The sequence below is a fragment of the Paramormyrops kingsleyae genome, chromosome 16 (genome assembly GCF_048594095.1).
Source record: "Paramormyrops kingsleyae isolate MSU_618 chromosome 16, PKINGS_0.4, whole genome shotgun sequence".
Lineage (NCBI taxonomy): Eukaryota > Metazoa > Chordata > Actinopteri > Osteoglossiformes > Mormyridae > Paramormyrops > Paramormyrops kingsleyae.
The window spans coordinates 32,107,770-32,126,400 of NC_132812.1; the positions used below are offsets into that span (position 1 = coordinate 32,107,770).

At 41.0% G+C, this 18,631-nt stretch overlaps 2 protein-coding genes and 3 non-coding genes across 17 annotated transcripts in view; 3 read left to right on the forward strand and 2 right to left on the reverse strand.

Annotated features, from left to right (window-relative positions):
* LOC111843682 (guanine nucleotide exchange factor DBS-like) overlaps positions 1–16,127 on the reverse strand; it is a 67,179-nt gene extending 51,052 nt beyond the window's left edge. For 2 of the 3 annotated variants that reach the window (XM_072700940.1, XM_072700937.1), the window contains exons 1-2: positions 15,659–16,127; positions 12,641–12,873 (exon numbers count right to left, since the gene is read on the reverse strand). In XM_072700940.1, coding sequence (XP_072557041.1) covers positions 12,641–12,873; positions 15,659–15,678 — 253 coding nt within the window. In that variant the 5' untranslated portion in view covers positions 15,679–16,127. Of the gene's footprint in view, positions 1–12,640; positions 13,311–15,658 lie in introns of those variants that run through there. The other variant, XM_072700938.1, reaches the window with a different exon arrangement.
* Positions 14,462–14,534, forward strand: trnak-cuu (transfer RNA lysine (anticodon CUU)). The gene has a single exon. It is a non-coding gene; the product is annotated as a tRNA-Lys (tRNA).
* Positions 15,139–15,211, forward strand: trnak-cuu (transfer RNA lysine (anticodon CUU)). The gene has a single exon. It is a non-coding gene; the product is annotated as a tRNA-Lys (tRNA).
* On the reverse strand, positions 15,497–15,569 carry trnak-cuu (transfer RNA lysine (anticodon CUU)). The gene has a single exon. It is a non-coding gene; the product is annotated as a tRNA-Lys (tRNA).
* Positions 16,128–16,169: 42 nt separating the features above from the next.
* The window catches only part of LOC111843666 (phospholipid-transporting ATPase IH-like), a 73,749-nt gene continuing 71,287 nt past the window's right edge, over positions 16,170–18,631 (forward strand). For 10 of the 11 annotated variants that reach the window (XR_011983162.1, XR_011983163.1, XR_011983161.1 and 7 more), the window contains exon 1: positions 16,170–16,240. Coding sequence is in view for 8 of the 11 variants with exons in the window: in XM_072700945.1 (XP_072557046.1) it covers positions 16,175–16,240 (66 nt within the window). In the remaining 3 variants the exon portion in view is untranslated. Of the gene's footprint in view, positions 16,622–18,631 lie in introns of all 11 variants that reach the window. The other variant, XM_023811422.2, reaches the window with a different exon arrangement.

Sequence of the window (18,631 nt, forward strand, 5' to 3'; positions counted from 1 at the left end):
TGCAAGCTAAGACCCAAGATTCCTTCAAATCAGAATTTGACAAGATCCTGTTAACTTTAAATGATTAAATTCCCTTCAAGCGAGCTCGATGGGTGGAGTGGCCTCCTCTCGTTTGATGTACACCTAAGCCTACAGGCTAGCTTCTGTCACACGCCGACTGAATGTGACAGGTCCCAACCCCTCGACTTGTGATCCCAGCTGGATCCCTTTAGGTCACCGGGAGAAATCCGAGGTACCACTAATAGGGCGAATAGGGCTGTGGTCATCATGCAAACACTTACATAAATACGCACTGGCAAGGCCTCTCATTGGATGGATGCATGGACCACAGCATGAAACACATAGTCCTTTAATGACCAGCATCCAGGTCTGCAGTCTGTTTATCCTTGGAATGAACTCAGCTGATGATTGCCAGCGGTACAGGGTATCTGGGTGTGTGGAGTGAAACAGCGGGTTGGAATAAAGCAATAGATCTCGATTTAAATAGTGAGACTGAGACTGAATCCCTCACAAATGCTGGCAGACTAGCTGCCCCTAGCTGACAGCTCTACTGCCAAGTCGTTATTTTATGTGTGGAATTTGAAGATGGCCCAAATGCTAAGGCTCGTACACTTCTATCAGTTCAGTTAAATATGCAGGGTCTTGGCCTTTTAGTACCTTATAAGTAAGCAGCAGAACTTCCTGTACTGTCAGCGAAACATGACGATGGATGCAGTATGAGTCTATTTACTCTGAGTTAAAGTCTTATTGCCGCATTTTGAAGGGAACAGGGACTGTGCGCCCTGCAAGCTGGGCATTACATTGAAATTGTTAATGATAAGGTCAGAAAACAATGCAACTGTGACTTGTAACATAGTAACATAAGAAACCTGTTCTGTTAACCTTCCAATGCTTAACAATATGGGAGGTATTTTCTGCAAAAAATAAAATGAAAATGAAAATGATAAAAAGAAAATACAATCTCCACTTTGCCATTTAGTTTCCATAGTCTGTGCGCAAAAATCCTGCAAAAATGAAAAAGAAATCAAAATAACACCATTTGCATTTTCATTTTCCACTCAGGCACGAGTAATTTGTGCAAAAATTAAGTATAAAATTAAAAGAACACTTTGTCTTTTCATTATCTCTTTTGCATTTTCATTTTCAATATACTCGCGGTATTTTAGTGTCATAATTAAAATGAAATCGCTAATCGGTAAAAGAAAGAGCAATATCGACTTTGCATTTGCTTTATCTTCACAGCATGCACATTAACTGCTAAAATGAAAATGAAAATGAAATCTTTTCATCATATTTACTTTTCTGAGGCTTATCGGTACATCTATGACAATATTAAAAAGAAAACTCAAAATGGATAAACCGAAATCAAAGTGCCCGTTTGGATTTTCATTTTCAGCACAAACAGCACTGAGGCTGTAAAAATGAAAAGACAAACACAAATGAGTTACAGCGCCATCTACTGCACTTTGACTTTTCGTTTTCCATTTAGCATTTTCGTTTCCTACTTTTCATTTTCGTTTTCAAGTTCACATCATGCAAATATATGCTAATAAGGCGGGTGGGTCGATGGGCGTGTCTACGACTACAAACCAGTAAGGGTTCAGTCCCAAAAAGGCAGCTGGCAGGAGAAAGTGACGTCACAGGCACCCGTCAAGGCAGGTAGCGGCAGCTGCCACTTCTTAGCGGCAGCTGCCACTCCGTTACAGGCACCCGTCAAGGCAGGTAGCGGCAGCTGCCACTCCGTCACAGGCACCCGTCAAGGCAGGTAGCGGCAGCTGCCACTAAGGAGCTTGGCAGCTGCCAGTTCTTAGTGGCAGCTGCCACTTCTGTCCGTCGCTAGTGGCGCTTAACAGTGGCAGGTCCCGTTCGAATACAGTGCCTGCCGGGGTACAGAGACAGCCACCGCCGCTCGTGGAAGTAAACCCGAGATGCTGTGCACGGCTACGATAAACTGGAATACGGAAATAAATTGAGGACTTGTTTAATCTTTGTAATCTTTGTCGATTTGCACTTTGTAGACGGTACCTAAGCTCTCCTCAGACAGCGGACTGCTCATAGGGAGCAATGTTATCCGTATTTCTGTAAATACATATTGTTTGGACGAAAATCCAGTTGTAGCTCATTGTCTACCTTACCACTGTTAAATAGACCCGTATATTGTGTTGTAAGAACGTTTTGTTTAAGATTTATTGAGCCGCGAAGTTCGAATCTGCCAATATCGTCCCAACTTTACCGAACTATTGCAGTTGATCATTTAGCCGATGTACAGAATCTCTGGTTTAAGCTACTTCCAGGAGTGGCGGGTAGGTGCCTCTCTGCTGTATCTGAACGGCACCTGCCACTAGACCTGCCACTACCGGCAGGCACTGTTCCCGAACGGCTCCTGTCACTGTTTAGCGCCACTAGCGACAGCACAATCATTGCTTTTGATCATTTAGCCGATGTACAGAATCTCTGGTTTAAGCTACTTCCAGGAGTGGCGGGTAGGTACCTCTCTACTGTATCTGAACGGCACCTGCCACTAGAGCTGCCACTAGACCTGCCACTACCGGCAGGCACTGTTCCCGAACGGCTCCTGTCACTGTTTAGCGCCACTAGCGACAGTACAATCATTGCTTTCTCAAATACTATCTTAAAGAGATGTAGAGTCAGCAACAATAATATAATTCGTAGTCATACAAAGATTAAACAAGTCCTCAATTTATTTCCGTATTCCAGTTTATCGTAGCCGTGCACAGCATCTCGGGTTTACTTCCACGAGTGGCGGTGGCTGTCTCTGTACCCCGGCAGGCACTGTATTCGAACGGGACCTGCCACTGTTAAGCGCCACTAGCGACGGACAGAACTGGCAGCTGCCACTAAGAACTGGCAGCTGCCACTAAGAACTGGCAGCTGCCACTAAGAACTGGCAGCTGCCAAGCTCCTTAGTGGCAGCTGCCGCTACCTGCCTTGACGGGTGCCTGTGACGTCACTTTCTCCTGCCAGCTGCCTTTTTGGGACTGAACCCTTACTGGTTTGTAGTCGTAGACACGCCCATCGACCCACCCGCCTTATTAGCATATATTTGCATGATGTGAACTTGAAAACGAAAATGAAAAGTAGGAAACGAAAATGCTAAATGGAAAACGAAAAGTCAAAGTGCAGTAGATGGCGCTGTAACTCATTTGTGTTTGTCTTCACCTCGATAGAGGCGCAGGGATTGCTGGGATTGCTGCGAGGATTGCTGGGATTGCTGCGAGAGAGTGGTGTTGAGCTGCAGCGATTGTTTGGGATTGTTTTTTTGGAGTGTTTTGAGTGTTTGTGTGCTTTACCTGTTTACGTGGGTGGCTGTTTATTTCTATTTATTGTTCTTATTTCGGTCAGCGTGAGTGCTTGTCTGTCCTGTCTGTTAATCAACAGCGCGATTATTACCGACGGAGAGCTGCGGGTGTCGCGTGCGCGGCGTTTTTCTGTCCGCGTTTAAACTCCGTAACGAACACCCGCGGGGCGATTATAACTAACAACATCTAACGTCGGTATCGCTACCAAGCGTCGGAAAAGGACAGTTGCTCCTGAGCTTTGCTCGGTCGCCAGTCGGGGCCGGGAGGACATTTTCCACTTTTTTCCCGCTCCGGCAGTAGCCTGCTGTGAGGGGGTTTTTGTGGTTTTTCGACCTCCCAAGAGCAACTTCGATTTCGCCTTGTTTTTAGTTCATACTTGGTTCAGGCAGAAGTTCTTCTGGTAAGTAGTAGTAAGTTTATCAGGTTTAAAATTTTTAATAAAATAATAATTAAGTTCCGTTTTAACACAAGTAATAACTTATTTTAGTGTACTCCGCACGTTACTGCATTTATTGTTACGCAAATTAATCTTTATAGTTAAATACACTATATAAATTTACTGGGCTGGGAGTACGGGGTCATAGTGAGTTAGTTAATTATGGGGCCAGCTCAGTGTTGCGTTTGCAAGATGTTTGCCCTTCTGGACGTTAGTGTCCAGTCGGACTTCATCTGCGAGCGATGTAAGCTAGTGGACTCACTCATGGTCAAGGTTCGCGACCTTGAGGAGCAACTGGCTCGCATCCAATGCAACAGTGAGTTAGATGAGCTAGTTGATACGCCGTTTAGGGAGACGGTGTGTACGCCACTAACGGGGGGGAGGGAGAATGAAGAGCAGAGAGGTCGAGAGAGCTGGGTGACCGTAGGTCGTAGACGCAGGAAAAGGCGTACACACGTTACAGAGGCGGCATCACCTGAGGTGTCTGTGTCTAACAGGTTTCAGGTGCTTCCAGCTTTAGAGCCGGAAGGGACTGGGGAAGCAGGTGGGCCCTTGGGCACTGAGGAGCCCCCTCCCCCCAGAAAGAGGGAGGTTGTGGTAGTGGGGGATTCAATTATTAGGGGAGTAGACAGTTATGTGTGCACGCGTGATAGAGGGTCCCGTACGGTGTCTTGCCTGCCTGGTGCCCAGGTAGGAGACCTTCCAGATCGTGTGGACAAGCTTTTGGCCCCAGCTGGGGTGGATCCAGTTGTCGTGGTGCATGTTGGCACCAACGACATAGGCAAGGGTAGAAGGGCTGTTCTGCAGGATAAATTTATAGAAGTCGCCAATAAGCTTAGAAGCAGAACGTCCATGGTGGTATTTTCCGAAATACTCCCCGTGCCACGCGCAAGTGAGGCTAAGTTAGCTGAGATAAGGAGATTAAATGCGTGGCTAAAAGGATGGTGTAGGAAAGAGGGGTTTAGGTTTATGGGGCACTGGAGGACCTTCTGGAACAGGTGGGACCTGTTCAAGCCGGATGGGTTGCATCTGAACCGGAGGGGAACCAGTGTACTGGGAAGGCGTATTTGTAGAGTAGTTGAGGAATGTTTAAACTAGGGACTGGGGGGGCAGGGAGGTTAGTTAAGTATGTAACTGGGGGGAAACGGAAAGCCCAAAAAAATCATATTATAAGTAGGCACTGTAATAAGCCTACCCTTTGTTGTCTGTATTTAAACGCCAGGAGTATTAGGAATAAAATTCATGATTTAGAGGCTCTTATCTCATTGGACTCTTATGATATTATAGCAATAACTGAAACGTGGTTGAGTGATAAGGATGGACAAGAATATAATATGGATGGTTACACATTGTTCCGTAAAGACCGTATAGGTAAGAAGGGAGGTGGTGTTGCAGTATATGTAAAGGAAATCTTGCAGGCAAGGGAGCTTACTGATATAAGTAAAAGTACGGAAGCTATATGGGTAAAATTAGATGCTACAAACTCAAATAGCCTAATTGTCGGTGTTTGTTACAGAGCACCCAATGTAGCTGCTGAGGAAAGCAGATTGTTATACAGTGATATTAGGATTATGAGCAATAAAAATGATGTGGTAGTTATGGGTGATTTTAATCTACCGGGGATACAGTGGGACATTGTTGCTGGCTCTTCTGAAAATGAACTTGAGATGGTGGAATTAGTACAGGATTGTTTTTTTACTCAGTTTGTTAACACCCCTACCAGGGGAGATGCCATTCTTGATCTTGTTTTGTCTAATAACCAGGACAGGATTGGTAAATTAGATGTTTTAGAACCACTTGACAGTAGCGATCATAACATGGTTAAATTTGAGGTTAAGTTTAGTGCCCGAAGAGCAAAGTCCAAATCAAAAATATATAATGTTAGGAAGGCTAACTTCAATTGTATGAGATTAAAACTAGAAACCGTGAACTGGATGGAGTTAAATAACAAAACTGTTGAAGAGGCATGGGAATTTTTTAAAAGCACATTATTGCAAGTACAAGAGGACTTCATACCTGTTTCTAGCAAGAATAAATCTAGGAAATTGCAACCTAGGTGGTTTAATAGGGACATAAAGTATAAAGTAAGGAGGAAAAGGGCTTTGTTCCAGAGATGGAAAATAACTGATGATGACATAATAAAGCAAGAGTATCTAAATCTACAGGCTGAATTAAAAAATGACATTAGACGAGCTAAAAGGAATGTCGAAAGGAAGATCGCATTGGAGGCTAAGGATGACGTTAAAAGTTTCTTCCAGTATTTTAACTCTAAAAGAGCTCTAAAAGCTGAAATTACTAATCTGCAGGATAGTAAGGGTCTTATAATTGAAAACGACATTGACATAGTAAATGAGTTCAATGATAGTTTTGCACGGGTATTCACTGTCGAGGACACTAGTAACTTACCAGTTCTTATTACTAATTCAACATCGTCTATAACTAATATATATATAACTGAAGCTGATGTTTTGCAAAGCCTAGCTAAGCTCAAAATAAATAAATCACAGGGCCCTGATGGCATCTTACCTATAGTGTTAAAAGAGATGAGGGATATTATTTGCCGACCCTTAACATTACTGTTTCAAAAATCCTTATCTGAAGGTGTGGTACCTTCTGATTGGAAGCATGCCAACATAACGCCCATTTTCAAAAAAGGGGATAGAAGTAATTTGTCAAACTATAGGCCAATCAGTCTAACTTGTATAACTGGTAAAGTTATGGAGGCTATAATCAAAGAGAAAATGGTAGATTACCTGGACTCAAATAACATTTTGAGGGATAGCCAGCATGGATTTAGGAGAGGTAGATCCTGTTTAACAAATCTGTTGGAGTTTTTTGAGGAAGCTACTCAGGAAGTTGATGATAAGAAGGCCTATGATGTCATCTATTTAGATTTCCAAAAGGCTTTTGATGTTGTTCCCCACAAGAGGCTCTCACTTAAACTCAAAGCGACAGGTATTTTAGGAACTGTAGCGACTTGGATTGATAACTGGTTAACGGATAGGAAGCAGCGAGTAGTTATAAGAGGCTCGATGTCACAGTGGGCCTGCGTTCATAGTGGGGTACCGCAGGGTTCAATTTTAGGACCACTTTTGTTCCTAATTTACATAAATGATATAGACACCAATATATACAGTAAACTGGTGAAATTTGCAGATGACACCAAGGTGGGTGGTGTAGCAGATACTGAACTAGCGGCTCAGCAGCTACAGCGGGATCTTAATTTAATTAGTGACTGGGCTGACACCTGGCAGATGAAATTTAACATAGACAAATGTAAGGTACTCCATGTAGGGAGCAGAAATATAAAGTACAGGTATTTTATGGGACCTACTGAAATAAAGGTAGCTGATTATGAGAAAGACCTTGGTGTGTATGTTGATGCTTCCATGTCTCATTCTCGCCAGTGTGGGGAAGCAATAAAAAAGGCCAATAGGATGTTGGGGTACATCTCCAGGTGTGTGGAGTTTAAGTCAAGGGAGGTAATGCTAAGATTATACAATTCCTTGGTGAGACCTCACCTAGAATATTGTGTACAGGTTTGGTCACCATATCTTAAAAAGGACATAGCGGCCTTAGAAAAGGTGCAGCGTAGGGCCACAAGAATGATTCCTGGTCTTAGAGGAATGTCATACGAGGAAAGGTTATTTGAGCTAAATCTGTTCAGCCTCAAGCAAAGGAGACTGAGGGGGGACATGATCCAGGTCTATAAGATTCTAACAGGTTTGGATGCTGTTCAACCGAATAGTTACTTCAGCATTAGTTCAAATACAAGAACTCGTGGCCATAGGTGGAAATTAGCGGGAGAACATTTCAAACTGGATTTAAGGAAGCACTTCTTTACACAGCGTGTAGTCAGAGTATGGAATAGTCTTCCTGATAACGTAGTGCAAGCTGAATCCTTGGGTTCCTTTAAATCAGAGCTAGATAAGATTTTAACAACTCTGAGCTATTAGTTAAGTTCTCCCCAAGCGAGCTCGATGGGCCGAATGGCCTCCTCTCGTTTGTATAGTTCTTATGTTCTTATGTTCTTATGTTTTCATTTTTACAGCCTCAGTGCTGTTTGTGCTGAAAATGAAAATCCAAACGGGCACTTTGATTTCGGTTTATCCATTTTGAGTTTTCTTTTTAATATTGTCATAGATGTACCGATAAGCCTCAGAAAAGTAAATATGATGAAAAGATTTCATTTTCATTTTCATTTTAGCAGTTAATGTGCATGCTGTGAAGATAAAGCAAATGCAAAGTCGATATTGCTCTTTCTTTTACCGATTAGCGATTTCATTTTAATTATGACACTAAAATACCGCGAGTATATTGAAAATGAAAATGCAAAAGAGATAATGAAAAGACAAAGTGTTCTTTTAATTTTATACTTAATTTTTGCACAAATTACTCGTGCCTGAGTGGAAAATGAAAATGCAAATGGTGTTATTTTGATTTCTTTTTCATTTTTGCAGGATTTTTGCGCACAGACTATGGAAACTAAATGGCAAAGTGGAGATTGTATTTTCTTTTTATCATTTTCATTTTCATTTTATTTTTTGCAGAAAATACCTCCCATAAACAAGAATAAAAAAAGATAAATGGAAAAGTAGTAAAAACCTGTGGTGTGCAAAAACCTTTGACTGGTAGTGTGTCTGCACTCAGTGATCATTTTATTAGGTACAGTGGTACCTCGGTTCTCGAACTCACTAGAACTCGAATTTCTAGAAAGTCGAACAAACCAGTTTGACCTAGAACTCTATCTGAATATCAGAAGTCGAACCATGAACGCCGACCTAATATAAATTGTATGCGCCAGAAAATGAGTCATACTACAATGCAATTCTTACTTGAATGCCTTCTTCACAGACTGGACGATTAACCAAATAAAGCAGCGCAACATTACAGTAACTAAAAATAAATAAACCACTAACTTACATGTACTATTAGAGCATTTATGTCATTTATTTAAACTTTGTTTTACCAGGTAAATTAACTGGAAACCAGTTCTCACTGCTTTACGTGATATTCAGGAGAAATAGCAGATTACGCATCGGAATTGCCTGGGATACAAACGTCATGCGTGTAACTAAACTCTTCAGCCAATAAGGGCAAAGGTGTGTCGTCACGGAGGCGGTTCCAGTTTATGCAGCCGGGTGAGAGGTCGCAATGCATCTAACCGTAATGCATTGCGTCAGGATCAGAATGCGTTGCTTTAAGCCAGCGCTGTAAGCAAGTTGAACGCACCCAATGACCGGACTGGGGAAACAAACTGAAACGCGGACTTAATACAGAGGACTAATGACAACAACCAGAAACAGCTGATCACATGGGGATCCCACACGAGGTTAACAAGGGGGCGTGGCACACGGAAGGAGCGGACGATCGGGGCAGGACGGGTAATGTTGGGATAAGATCTTTATCGTTTTGGAAGCCATTAAGAAAAAAAATGCTCTTCTTGTTTTATCCTGATCATTTTGTGTTTAAATGCTTAAAAAAAAGCATATTTAGGTGTAATTTTGGGGGGTCGGAACCAATTAATTGGTTTTCCATTATTTCTTAAGGGAAAAATTTGATTAGAACTAGAACTTTTTAGGATTCGATCCGGAGTCCGGAACGGATTAAGTTCAAGAACCGAGGTACCACTGTATATCTGCTGGTTAATGTGAACAGCCTGTTCCTAAAACCAGCAAATCACATGACCGCAGCTGAATATATAGGGCATGCAGACACAGTGGAGAGGTTCACTTCCTGTGTGGTAGGACGTGTGATCTAAGCCCTTTTAAACAAGGTGTGATCGTCGCTGTCAGATGTGGTGCCTCCCTACTGGGATTTCCAAACATCCGAGTGTCCAGTTTACAGAAAATGGTGTGATAAATGTCGAGTAACATTTCGGCAGCCAGTGAATGGGCAAACTTCAGACATGTAACAGGAAGAAGGCCTCGCATTCAGCAGTAACACCTGATGTGTGCATGCAGCAGTAACACCTGATGTGTGCATGCAGCAGTAATACCTGATGTGTGCATCCAGCCTTCTCTGAACTTCTCTGAACTCAGAAATCATAAATTAACCTAATAAATTAGCCACTGATTGCTGGCTACACTGATAACTGCCTCATATTCATTACGTTATATAACAATCTGCTATTCATTTCAAGCTCCTGTTAAAAACACGTCTTCAATGAGTATTATTATTCATCTTCTTTTATGTAACTTGCATTGTCTTATTAAACGTGTTTTCTGTTGAATGGTAAAGTGTCCTTGAGTGTATGAAAGATGCTATATAAATAAAACATTATTATTATTATTATTATTATTACTCATAAAACATAAGATGTTTCTCTAGAAAGTTACTGCCCATCCTAACATTGCTTAAAGTGACAGCATGTGAGCTAGGAGCTTTATGGGCCGTGAAGACTGGGCGACAGAGGCAGCCACAGAAGGTGACGTATGACGCCTTAAGATCCTCCGAGTATAGACAAAGTCTTCAGGGCTGAAACATTTGAGTATAATGTAGGAGGAGCGGCTCTGCACAGGAGAATCACGGGAATGCTGGGAGACAGGAAGCCTCATTCTCATGTGTCTGCTGAATGAAACCTGCCCGTCTTGTTTGGTTTAGAAGAGAAAACGTTTAAAAAGAAAAAGAATTCACAGGAAATATCACTGCTTTGACAATGATAGGCATCACACTGGGACTAATGTTTACCATAAAAATAAGCTCAGATGCTATAAATCCACTGTGTTTTGATCTGATCCCATGACTCACGTGGGAATTTCAATGTACAAAGAGAACTGACAAGTCTGGACAAAGGGGGTTACGGGGGTAATAAATAACCACACAGCAGTCCGGTCGATGTCATCTTCCACCTTCAGTATCAAAAACGATGGCAAAAATATAACGATGATGAAACCAGGAAGGTGGAAAAATGGAAATCAAAAGCAGGACGAAAGAAAAATTTCTGAATTCAGCCCTTAGTCCAATGTGGTGGCACATCTGTCAACATGTCTCTAGTTAATTAATTCATCCTGAGCAACTGCCCCATTTGGATGATTTAAATGCTCCTTATCAATAACTGACGATTATGCAAATTTTAATGCGGGTAACCCCCCCCGCCAACCAGGGAAAATTTCCGATGGGCGAAATTTACTGAGGGGAAAATCCCTGCCTGATTGAGATGACTTATGGGAGATTTTTGAGGAGCCTGTGTGTATCACTGGCAGAGGTTACAGAGAGCAGTGAAGGATGTATCACTGGCAGAGGTTACAGAGAGCAGTGAAGGATGTATCACTGGCAGAGGTTACAGAGAGCAGTGAAGGATGTATCACTGGCAGAGGTTACAGAGAGCAGTGAAGGATGTATCACTGGCAGAGGTTACAGAGAGCAGTGAAGGATGTATCACTGGCAGAGGTTACAGAGAGCAGTGAAGGATGTACCTGCAGCGTGTGACAGTGATTAGGACAAGGAGCCACGGGGCAAACAAGCAGCCACACTGACTCCCATATAAAACACCCATCTTATGCCTACTGAAGCATTCCTCTTCTGAGCTGTACATTTCTTCCCCAGAGTCTGTTAAATGGCCAAGTGCAAAAAGTGCGATGTTTCCTTGGAAACAGTTTTTTCAGCAAACAAAAGTCACTCCATGAATCTCAATAAAGTAGAAAACAGTAAATGGCCATAACTGGTGAATCAGACCTTAAATGCTTTTATTTTACTGTACTTAGTTTTCAGTTGTGAACGTGCCTCAACGACAATGTACCCACTTAATCTCAATCACGATAATTTTGTCTCACAAATCCACCATCCATTTAAGGCTGAAAAGCGAGCTTAAATTAGCATTCCCATGAAGATCACAGATTTTTTTGTTACAAAAAGGTATACGTGAGAAACACCACAGAGACACAGGATCATACACCACAAATGTTACTACTTATAAACACTTAACTGAAAACAGTTTTAATCTCGTCTGCTTTCACATAACTGATGCAACAGGGTCATTTTCACTTTTAATACCTGTTCTTAAATGTTTTATATTCTTTTGATTCTTTTGATACCGATACGTATAAAAACGTGCTATACAAATAAAGTTAAACTTTATTTGTTTAAACTTCTGTTTTAGCCATTCTATACAGGGCATTACATGCAACATATCATGTTTATTTGCATTACTGGTAGTTCACAGACACAGGTGGAAAATCAGGCCAGAGCAGATAGATCCACAGTGTTTGGGTGAAACCTATCACACGCTCAGGGACCCTAGTGTCTAATGACAGTAGTTAATGACACAAAGCTTGCTGGTTACCATTCCAAAAAACACATTCATACATTTATTCACCTGTTTGAATGTAAAAGCATCTGTTTAAAAATATATACGTGCATAAATATATCTGAGCATTTGTATGTACGCCTTTATAAAGAATAATAGGAACACTGCATCGAACTGTACAATTACACAGGATTTAACCTTGCAGTCCAGTTGCATAAATCAGACAAAGATGTTTTGCTCATTGACACACAGGAGTAAGTTAGGCAATTTCTGAGAAGTAGGAGGAGGGCAATTAATCTGCTGTCATTGTCAGGATCGGTCAAGTTTTTGTTTATTGTTTTTCCGAGGCGATTAAAAAAACAATAGGCATGTTCAACACAAGTTCCGTCTCATCTCAACAATTCTTGAGATACATTCAGTTTCACTGCTGTTGCTGTAACCTTAAGCAACATATATCTCCCTGCCCCGTTATTTAAACCATTCAAGCTCCTTGACAGGAGGACATTGAGCAAAAGGAAACATGCCCAGTTTATGTTGCCAACTCTGACCTTCTCTACCTTCCCAAACGCTGCTCTTTGAGGGCAGCAAAAACACACTATAAAGCACCACACAGAAGAGATGAGCTGTTTTTCCTACCGATTCTCTGGGCGACTGTCGTCAGTCCCTGTAGCTCTGCATCCAGGTCTCCCTCCTGCATCTTCATCCACAGCTTCACACCTGAGGGGCCGGCTGGCTGGATGAGAGCCGTCCGATCCGGGGCTGAGTGTCTGAGCTCGCTGCTGCCGCTGCGTGTGCGGCACGGAGACCAGACCACACCTCCACACTGGGGCACTCGCAGCAGACACGCATGGCCAAGTGCTGGAGCTCCGCTGGCAGATGAGACAGAGAGAGAGAGAGAGAGAAAGAGAATAAAAGAGTATTCAGTCGTGCTCCAACAAATTTATAGGGTCATCTTCTGGTGCAAATAATTACACACAAACAGAAGAAAAACAGAAGACTGCAGAAGCATCATCTTAAGTTCCCTGTCAGCTATAAGGCATGCTGGCACCATTCTTTAAAATAATATAATATTTCGTCATAGAATATCAAGTCATAATCATCCATTGCCCTTTGACATTCTAAGTGAGCAGTTATAAGATTGAATGGATGGAATAATCTGTCTGTTCTGCTCTTTCCGGGGTGGATCCTGACAAGGGCAAGACAGGCCCAGGAGTGGCAAGATGGGCCCAGGGTGGTAGTTTCTGGTGGCACCATTACCTGGTGGTGAAGCACAGAGCTCTACATAAGCTTTGATGGGCACTGGTACAGCGACATAGCATGGGTGGTCGCACTTGGGGGGGGGGGGGGGGGGGGCATCTTGCTTACCTTATGTGTTAACGCATGGATCTGATGCACGCGTAACCTGTGATGCACTGCCCCCCCAAACTCTACCCATGCGACAAAGGGAGCCTGTGGCCAATCCCAGAAACCGTAGGCAGGCAAACTATGGGCAATCCAGAGACAGGGATTACACAGATAAACCATATCACCCACTCCGATGCAGGGATACCAGGTAAACTGCTGCAGCAAAGCAGAAGGTATTTGACAGGACCCATCCACAAGCCGGTCTCCAAGTAGTCAAGCAGATGCAGCGGCAGAATACTTACTGCCAGATTCACTAGTTAAATCTGCCACTTCAGTACTCTCTGCACATTGACTTTTTATGAATAGTAGTCTGAAATAAAGAATTGCACTAATGACTACTGCCTATTACATATTTCTTTGTATACTGTCAGTTTTTTTGTTTCTGGGGTGAGTGAACTAGTAAGCATTGCAATGCACGTGTTACATAATAAATAATAAAACATCTTGAATCTTGTTGATGCAATACTACTACCCAATGAGTCAACCTGTTTCCCATATACATATAAACATTTTTAATTTCTAGGCCTATTATATGAGGATTATCATCAGATGCACACTTGAAGCCCACTTCAAAGTCAAACTGATCGTCATACCAAAAAATATGACGATCACTTAACCGCCTGTTCTGCGATTTATCACGTCAGTCTTTGGTTCGACTATAATGCCACCTGCTGGTTATAAAACAAAATTCTTCATTCTTTTGGGGGGCTGCATTTCCGCAGAAGTAAACTGTTCCGTTTCAGAAATGCTGTTATATAGTGATTTCTTAAACAAATTAACATTTGGTACTAAGAAACCAGAATTCTATCCACGTAAAGTATAAGGCATCCTTCTTCGCTTAATCTGCACGTTCCTCCTTGGAAAGTGAAGGGCGCATGTAAAGTGTCCCTTGGATCTTTCTTTCTAACACACATACAAACCGAAACACTGCACGAGTCCATGCTTAACGCTTGCACGTTTATCTGCTACTCGTTATACGATTTAGTACATTTCACCAGATAAATCACGGTAGCAGTACGTAGTAAAATGATAAAAACGCTACCTGACGTAAGCGCCCGGCTAGCTCAGTCGGTAGAGCATGAGACTCTTAATCTCAGGGTCGTGGGTTCGAGCCCCACGTTGGGCGGCATACAATTTTGGTTTAGCAAACAAAGTAATACAACTAGATTGGAAGCCTTTAGTTGTAAAACACAAATTACACAAATTGTTCTTTCTGCACAATCTACGCTTTTTATTTCCTAAATGCACAAGAAGTATAAAGAATTTGTTTTCGTGCATGTCACAATACGTATATATGTTCATTACCAATGGTTATATACATACAATCTGAAGGCATGAAAAATGAAGCAGAACCTGCACTAAGCGAGCCTAAATAATAGAAAAGAGAACGTATTTGGGTCGCAAATTAATTGCCTGTAATATTAAATATATTGGTATTAGTAAAATAATTTTGTGTGTAAAATGATATAATCTATCAATCTTCTATGACGTTTATTCAGTAACATGACTAGAATTTTTGTATTGTAAATACCACAAAATAGTATTAATACATAAATATATCTATCATATGAGATTTAAATGTAAATGTTTCAATAGTTAACATGATGCAAATTTCACATATTAGATATAAATAATCACATAGACAAGACGCATAACCCTAGCAAAACAATCCATTATAAATAAAGAATGTTTTATTTACAATAAAAAAACAATAAGCAAACAGTGTAATAGCCCGGCTAGCTCAGTCGGTAGAGCATGAGACTCTTAATCTCAGGGTCGTGGGTTCGAGCCCCACGTTGGGCGAGCTACTGTTTTGCAGTAACTAACAGCAAAATCAATAGTTTGACAATTACGCCGAAATTCGTCCGACACAGTGTACTTTAGAAATAGCCAAAACGGCTTGTAGTAAAACAACAAAGATTATCTTAACATTACTATTACAGCTGCTGGTTGTTACATGAATTAGATGAAAAGAGGCAAAGCATGTGGTTCGAATAGTAAAAACAGATATTCTGGGGCGCAACTGGGATTTAAATACAGGTGGTAGCACCCAATAAGGTTGATGTTTACGATCAGAAAAATACACGACGCCCAACGTGGGGCTCGAACCCACGACCCTGAGATTAAGAGTCTCATGCTCTACCGACTGAGCTAGCCGGGCTGCCGTTACAAACACCCTGGAGCTTCAATGATCCAGAATATATTCAGTACAATTAAATATATTCTAACTTAGAAACTACTTCTACTTACCTTATCGCAGTTATATCCATCACATAGGCTTACCAACGAACACTTTTTCGTAAACGCCATGATGTGCATTTGGAGTAGATGTTACACAATTTAATCCAGATGCTTACAAGTCGATATACCGACAGGAATCTATTAAAAGGTTTCTAATCATCCATCACTACCGTTTATAAAATTACTTATTGAATGCTCATCAAAGGAGATTTTTAACTGTACAATCTATAAAAGTTTTCGCCAGTTGTACTTGACTAAAACTTTACATAAAGACAAGTTTTTTATATATTGTTAGTAAACATTCAAGCCATTTGGTTTTCCTGAGATAATTATCCTAACACAAATTACCAGCAAAGCGTTTTGTCAAAAATGTAGTGATTAAGCGGAAGTGTATTTCCTGCATTATTTGAGTAATCAGTAAACACGATCAGCTTCACTTCACCAGCCGAACGGAAAAGCACGGTAACATTTTCAATATTGGCAGTATGGGAGTATCCCTGCAGTACGCATGCGCAGACAGCCCCCATGACGTTAAGAGCATGTGAAGAAAAGCTCACACTTGCCGACTGCTGGATTAAAGGAACGGCGAAGGTGAGGGAAACGGAGGGCGTGTGAAAAGCAAGGAGGAATCCTGCCTTGAAATAGCGAACAACAATCACTTAAAAGAAAGAAAAGGATTTCTGTAAGGGAGCCATATATGACGACATCTAAATACTATGAGCATGCAGTCGCACTGTGCTGTCACTTATTGGGGATTCATAGGTGACACTTACATATGAAATCAGAATAGACAAGTAAGACGCATTAGACTGAAAGAGTAACGTATCTGTCAGTCATGAATGTAAAAGCAGAAATACAAATCAGGTAGTGTTTCTAGCACTAAGCAGGAATCGCTTAGAAGGAAAACGAGTACTGAACAGAAGAGTAATACAAATGGATTTCAGCATGCTTCGGAATTTAATCAGCAGATACGTAAGTACTGTAGTTATGATGCCATTCCTTTGCACAACGCGCATAAAGCAACTTGTTGGTTAGATACGTATTTTTAGATAGTATTTTTGACATATATAATTTGGTTTTTCGCCGCATTTGATGACCATAAAAGATACCACACGCTTATATAGGCTATTTTAAATGCAATATAAATGTATAGTAGGGCTGCTTGCATGTGAAGAGGAAACGATCGGTGGGTTTTCCCAATATGTTCATTAATTAATTTGAAAATCCACGAGTCAGCTGAAAACTTATGTTGACTGTAATACCTCACAGGAAATATTGTCAGATAATTTTAAGGGCCGATAAATGTTTAGCTGTCATAAACAGTTAATGCGTTCATACTATCAAATGTTTTATTTTTTAATTAATTTATTAAACGGATTTGAATATGTTTTTCCCATTGATCTTCGTCCGCTGTTGCCATTCCATTTGTTACGTGTTTACTGACAAAAATTGCAGATTACCATGGCCGTAGTTCATTTAATTTATGGCGCGTTACACAATCATGTAAGATATAATGTGTTTCAGTTGATATAACTAATCATAAATCGGTAACGTAAAAAAATAAATCCATTATTACTTTCGCAGAGGAATGCTTAGCGAACACCTCCCGATATCATATACTGAAAGGGCATCGATCGAATCCGCTTTAATATCAGGGTCACCTACAGTATGTGCAACAGCGGCATGAACATTTTGCGCTTCTTTATTTATAAAATGTCTTATTTGTAGGAAAGATACGTCCTACAAAAGCCGGGCACCATGCTGTTTGGGAAAATATATAGGATAGATTAATTAGTAAATAACGAATCTCGAAAGAGTCTTGCACAGTCAAGTTAAAACTATACTTAAGAGCAAATCTACACAGTTATATTCAAAGTACAACAGGCAGATCAAATGTATTGCTAAAAAAAGTTTTCTTTTATATATCCTGCATCACATTTGTGAAGTGAAAGATTTAATTGGCTTATCCACTTTATTATTTAATACATCACAAGTGTTCAATTCTTTGGTGAAGAGAAAAAAAGAAACATTCTTAGTGGAATGTGTTTAACTAAAATCAATGATTGAATAACTAAAATCAAATGAATAACTGTATAGCCTACAGTGGCGATGTGTCAATCAATTTAAACAGGCACGTGCCAACCATATTTTATAAAAATGTTAAGTGTAGCCTAAATTAATTATTCAGTCAACCAATAACGTTCCTATACTGACTGAATAACACTTGCAGTCAGGGTGATCTGGGCAATGAGCGAGCTTCCTCCATCATATTGCGTCTCTTAATCCCCTCCCCCATCACTCATCATTCCCGTTTCCTACCGATAGCTCTACGTATCGTCAGTGACTTGTCACGTTGTGGCACTAATGACTTACATTTACTTACAGTAAGCAACGTTAGCTAGCTGTGTAGAATTGCTAACCAAGTAAACGTGCTACTGCAAATACAAGAAGGCAAGTGAATTGTTTCTGAGTTGTTGTCCCAGAGATATACGCTGCATTAGCATAAAACTGTCAAAATGTATCATGCACATGTCTGTTTGGTAGCTATGTAATCAATGGCCCGGTACTGGGTGCGTTTCTCAAAAGCAAATAGTTGCCAACTACGGTCCCCCCCTCCACGATGCGAAATAAAAAATCGCGTAAAATGTTTTGTTCTTCCTGGCGAGCGAAGAGAAGCGTTTTCAGATTTTAGCTGTTTAGGGCACAAAAAGTACGAGAAACGCCAGGGAAAAGGATCACTGCAAGGTATCACGTGAGAGGCTGCAGTAAACACGCTTGGAGTCCAGATCAGCACTGCACATATACTTCTGCATTGATGACATAGTAAACATTTTGTGGTGGAAAAGTACTCAGTTTTCGTAGTTAAATAAAAGTACAAATACCATCCCAAAAAGTTACTCAAGTAAAAGTAAAAGTCCTGAAAAATACCTGGTGTTAAAAGTATTTAAAAGCAATATACAGAGAGACAGTAATGTTGAGCTG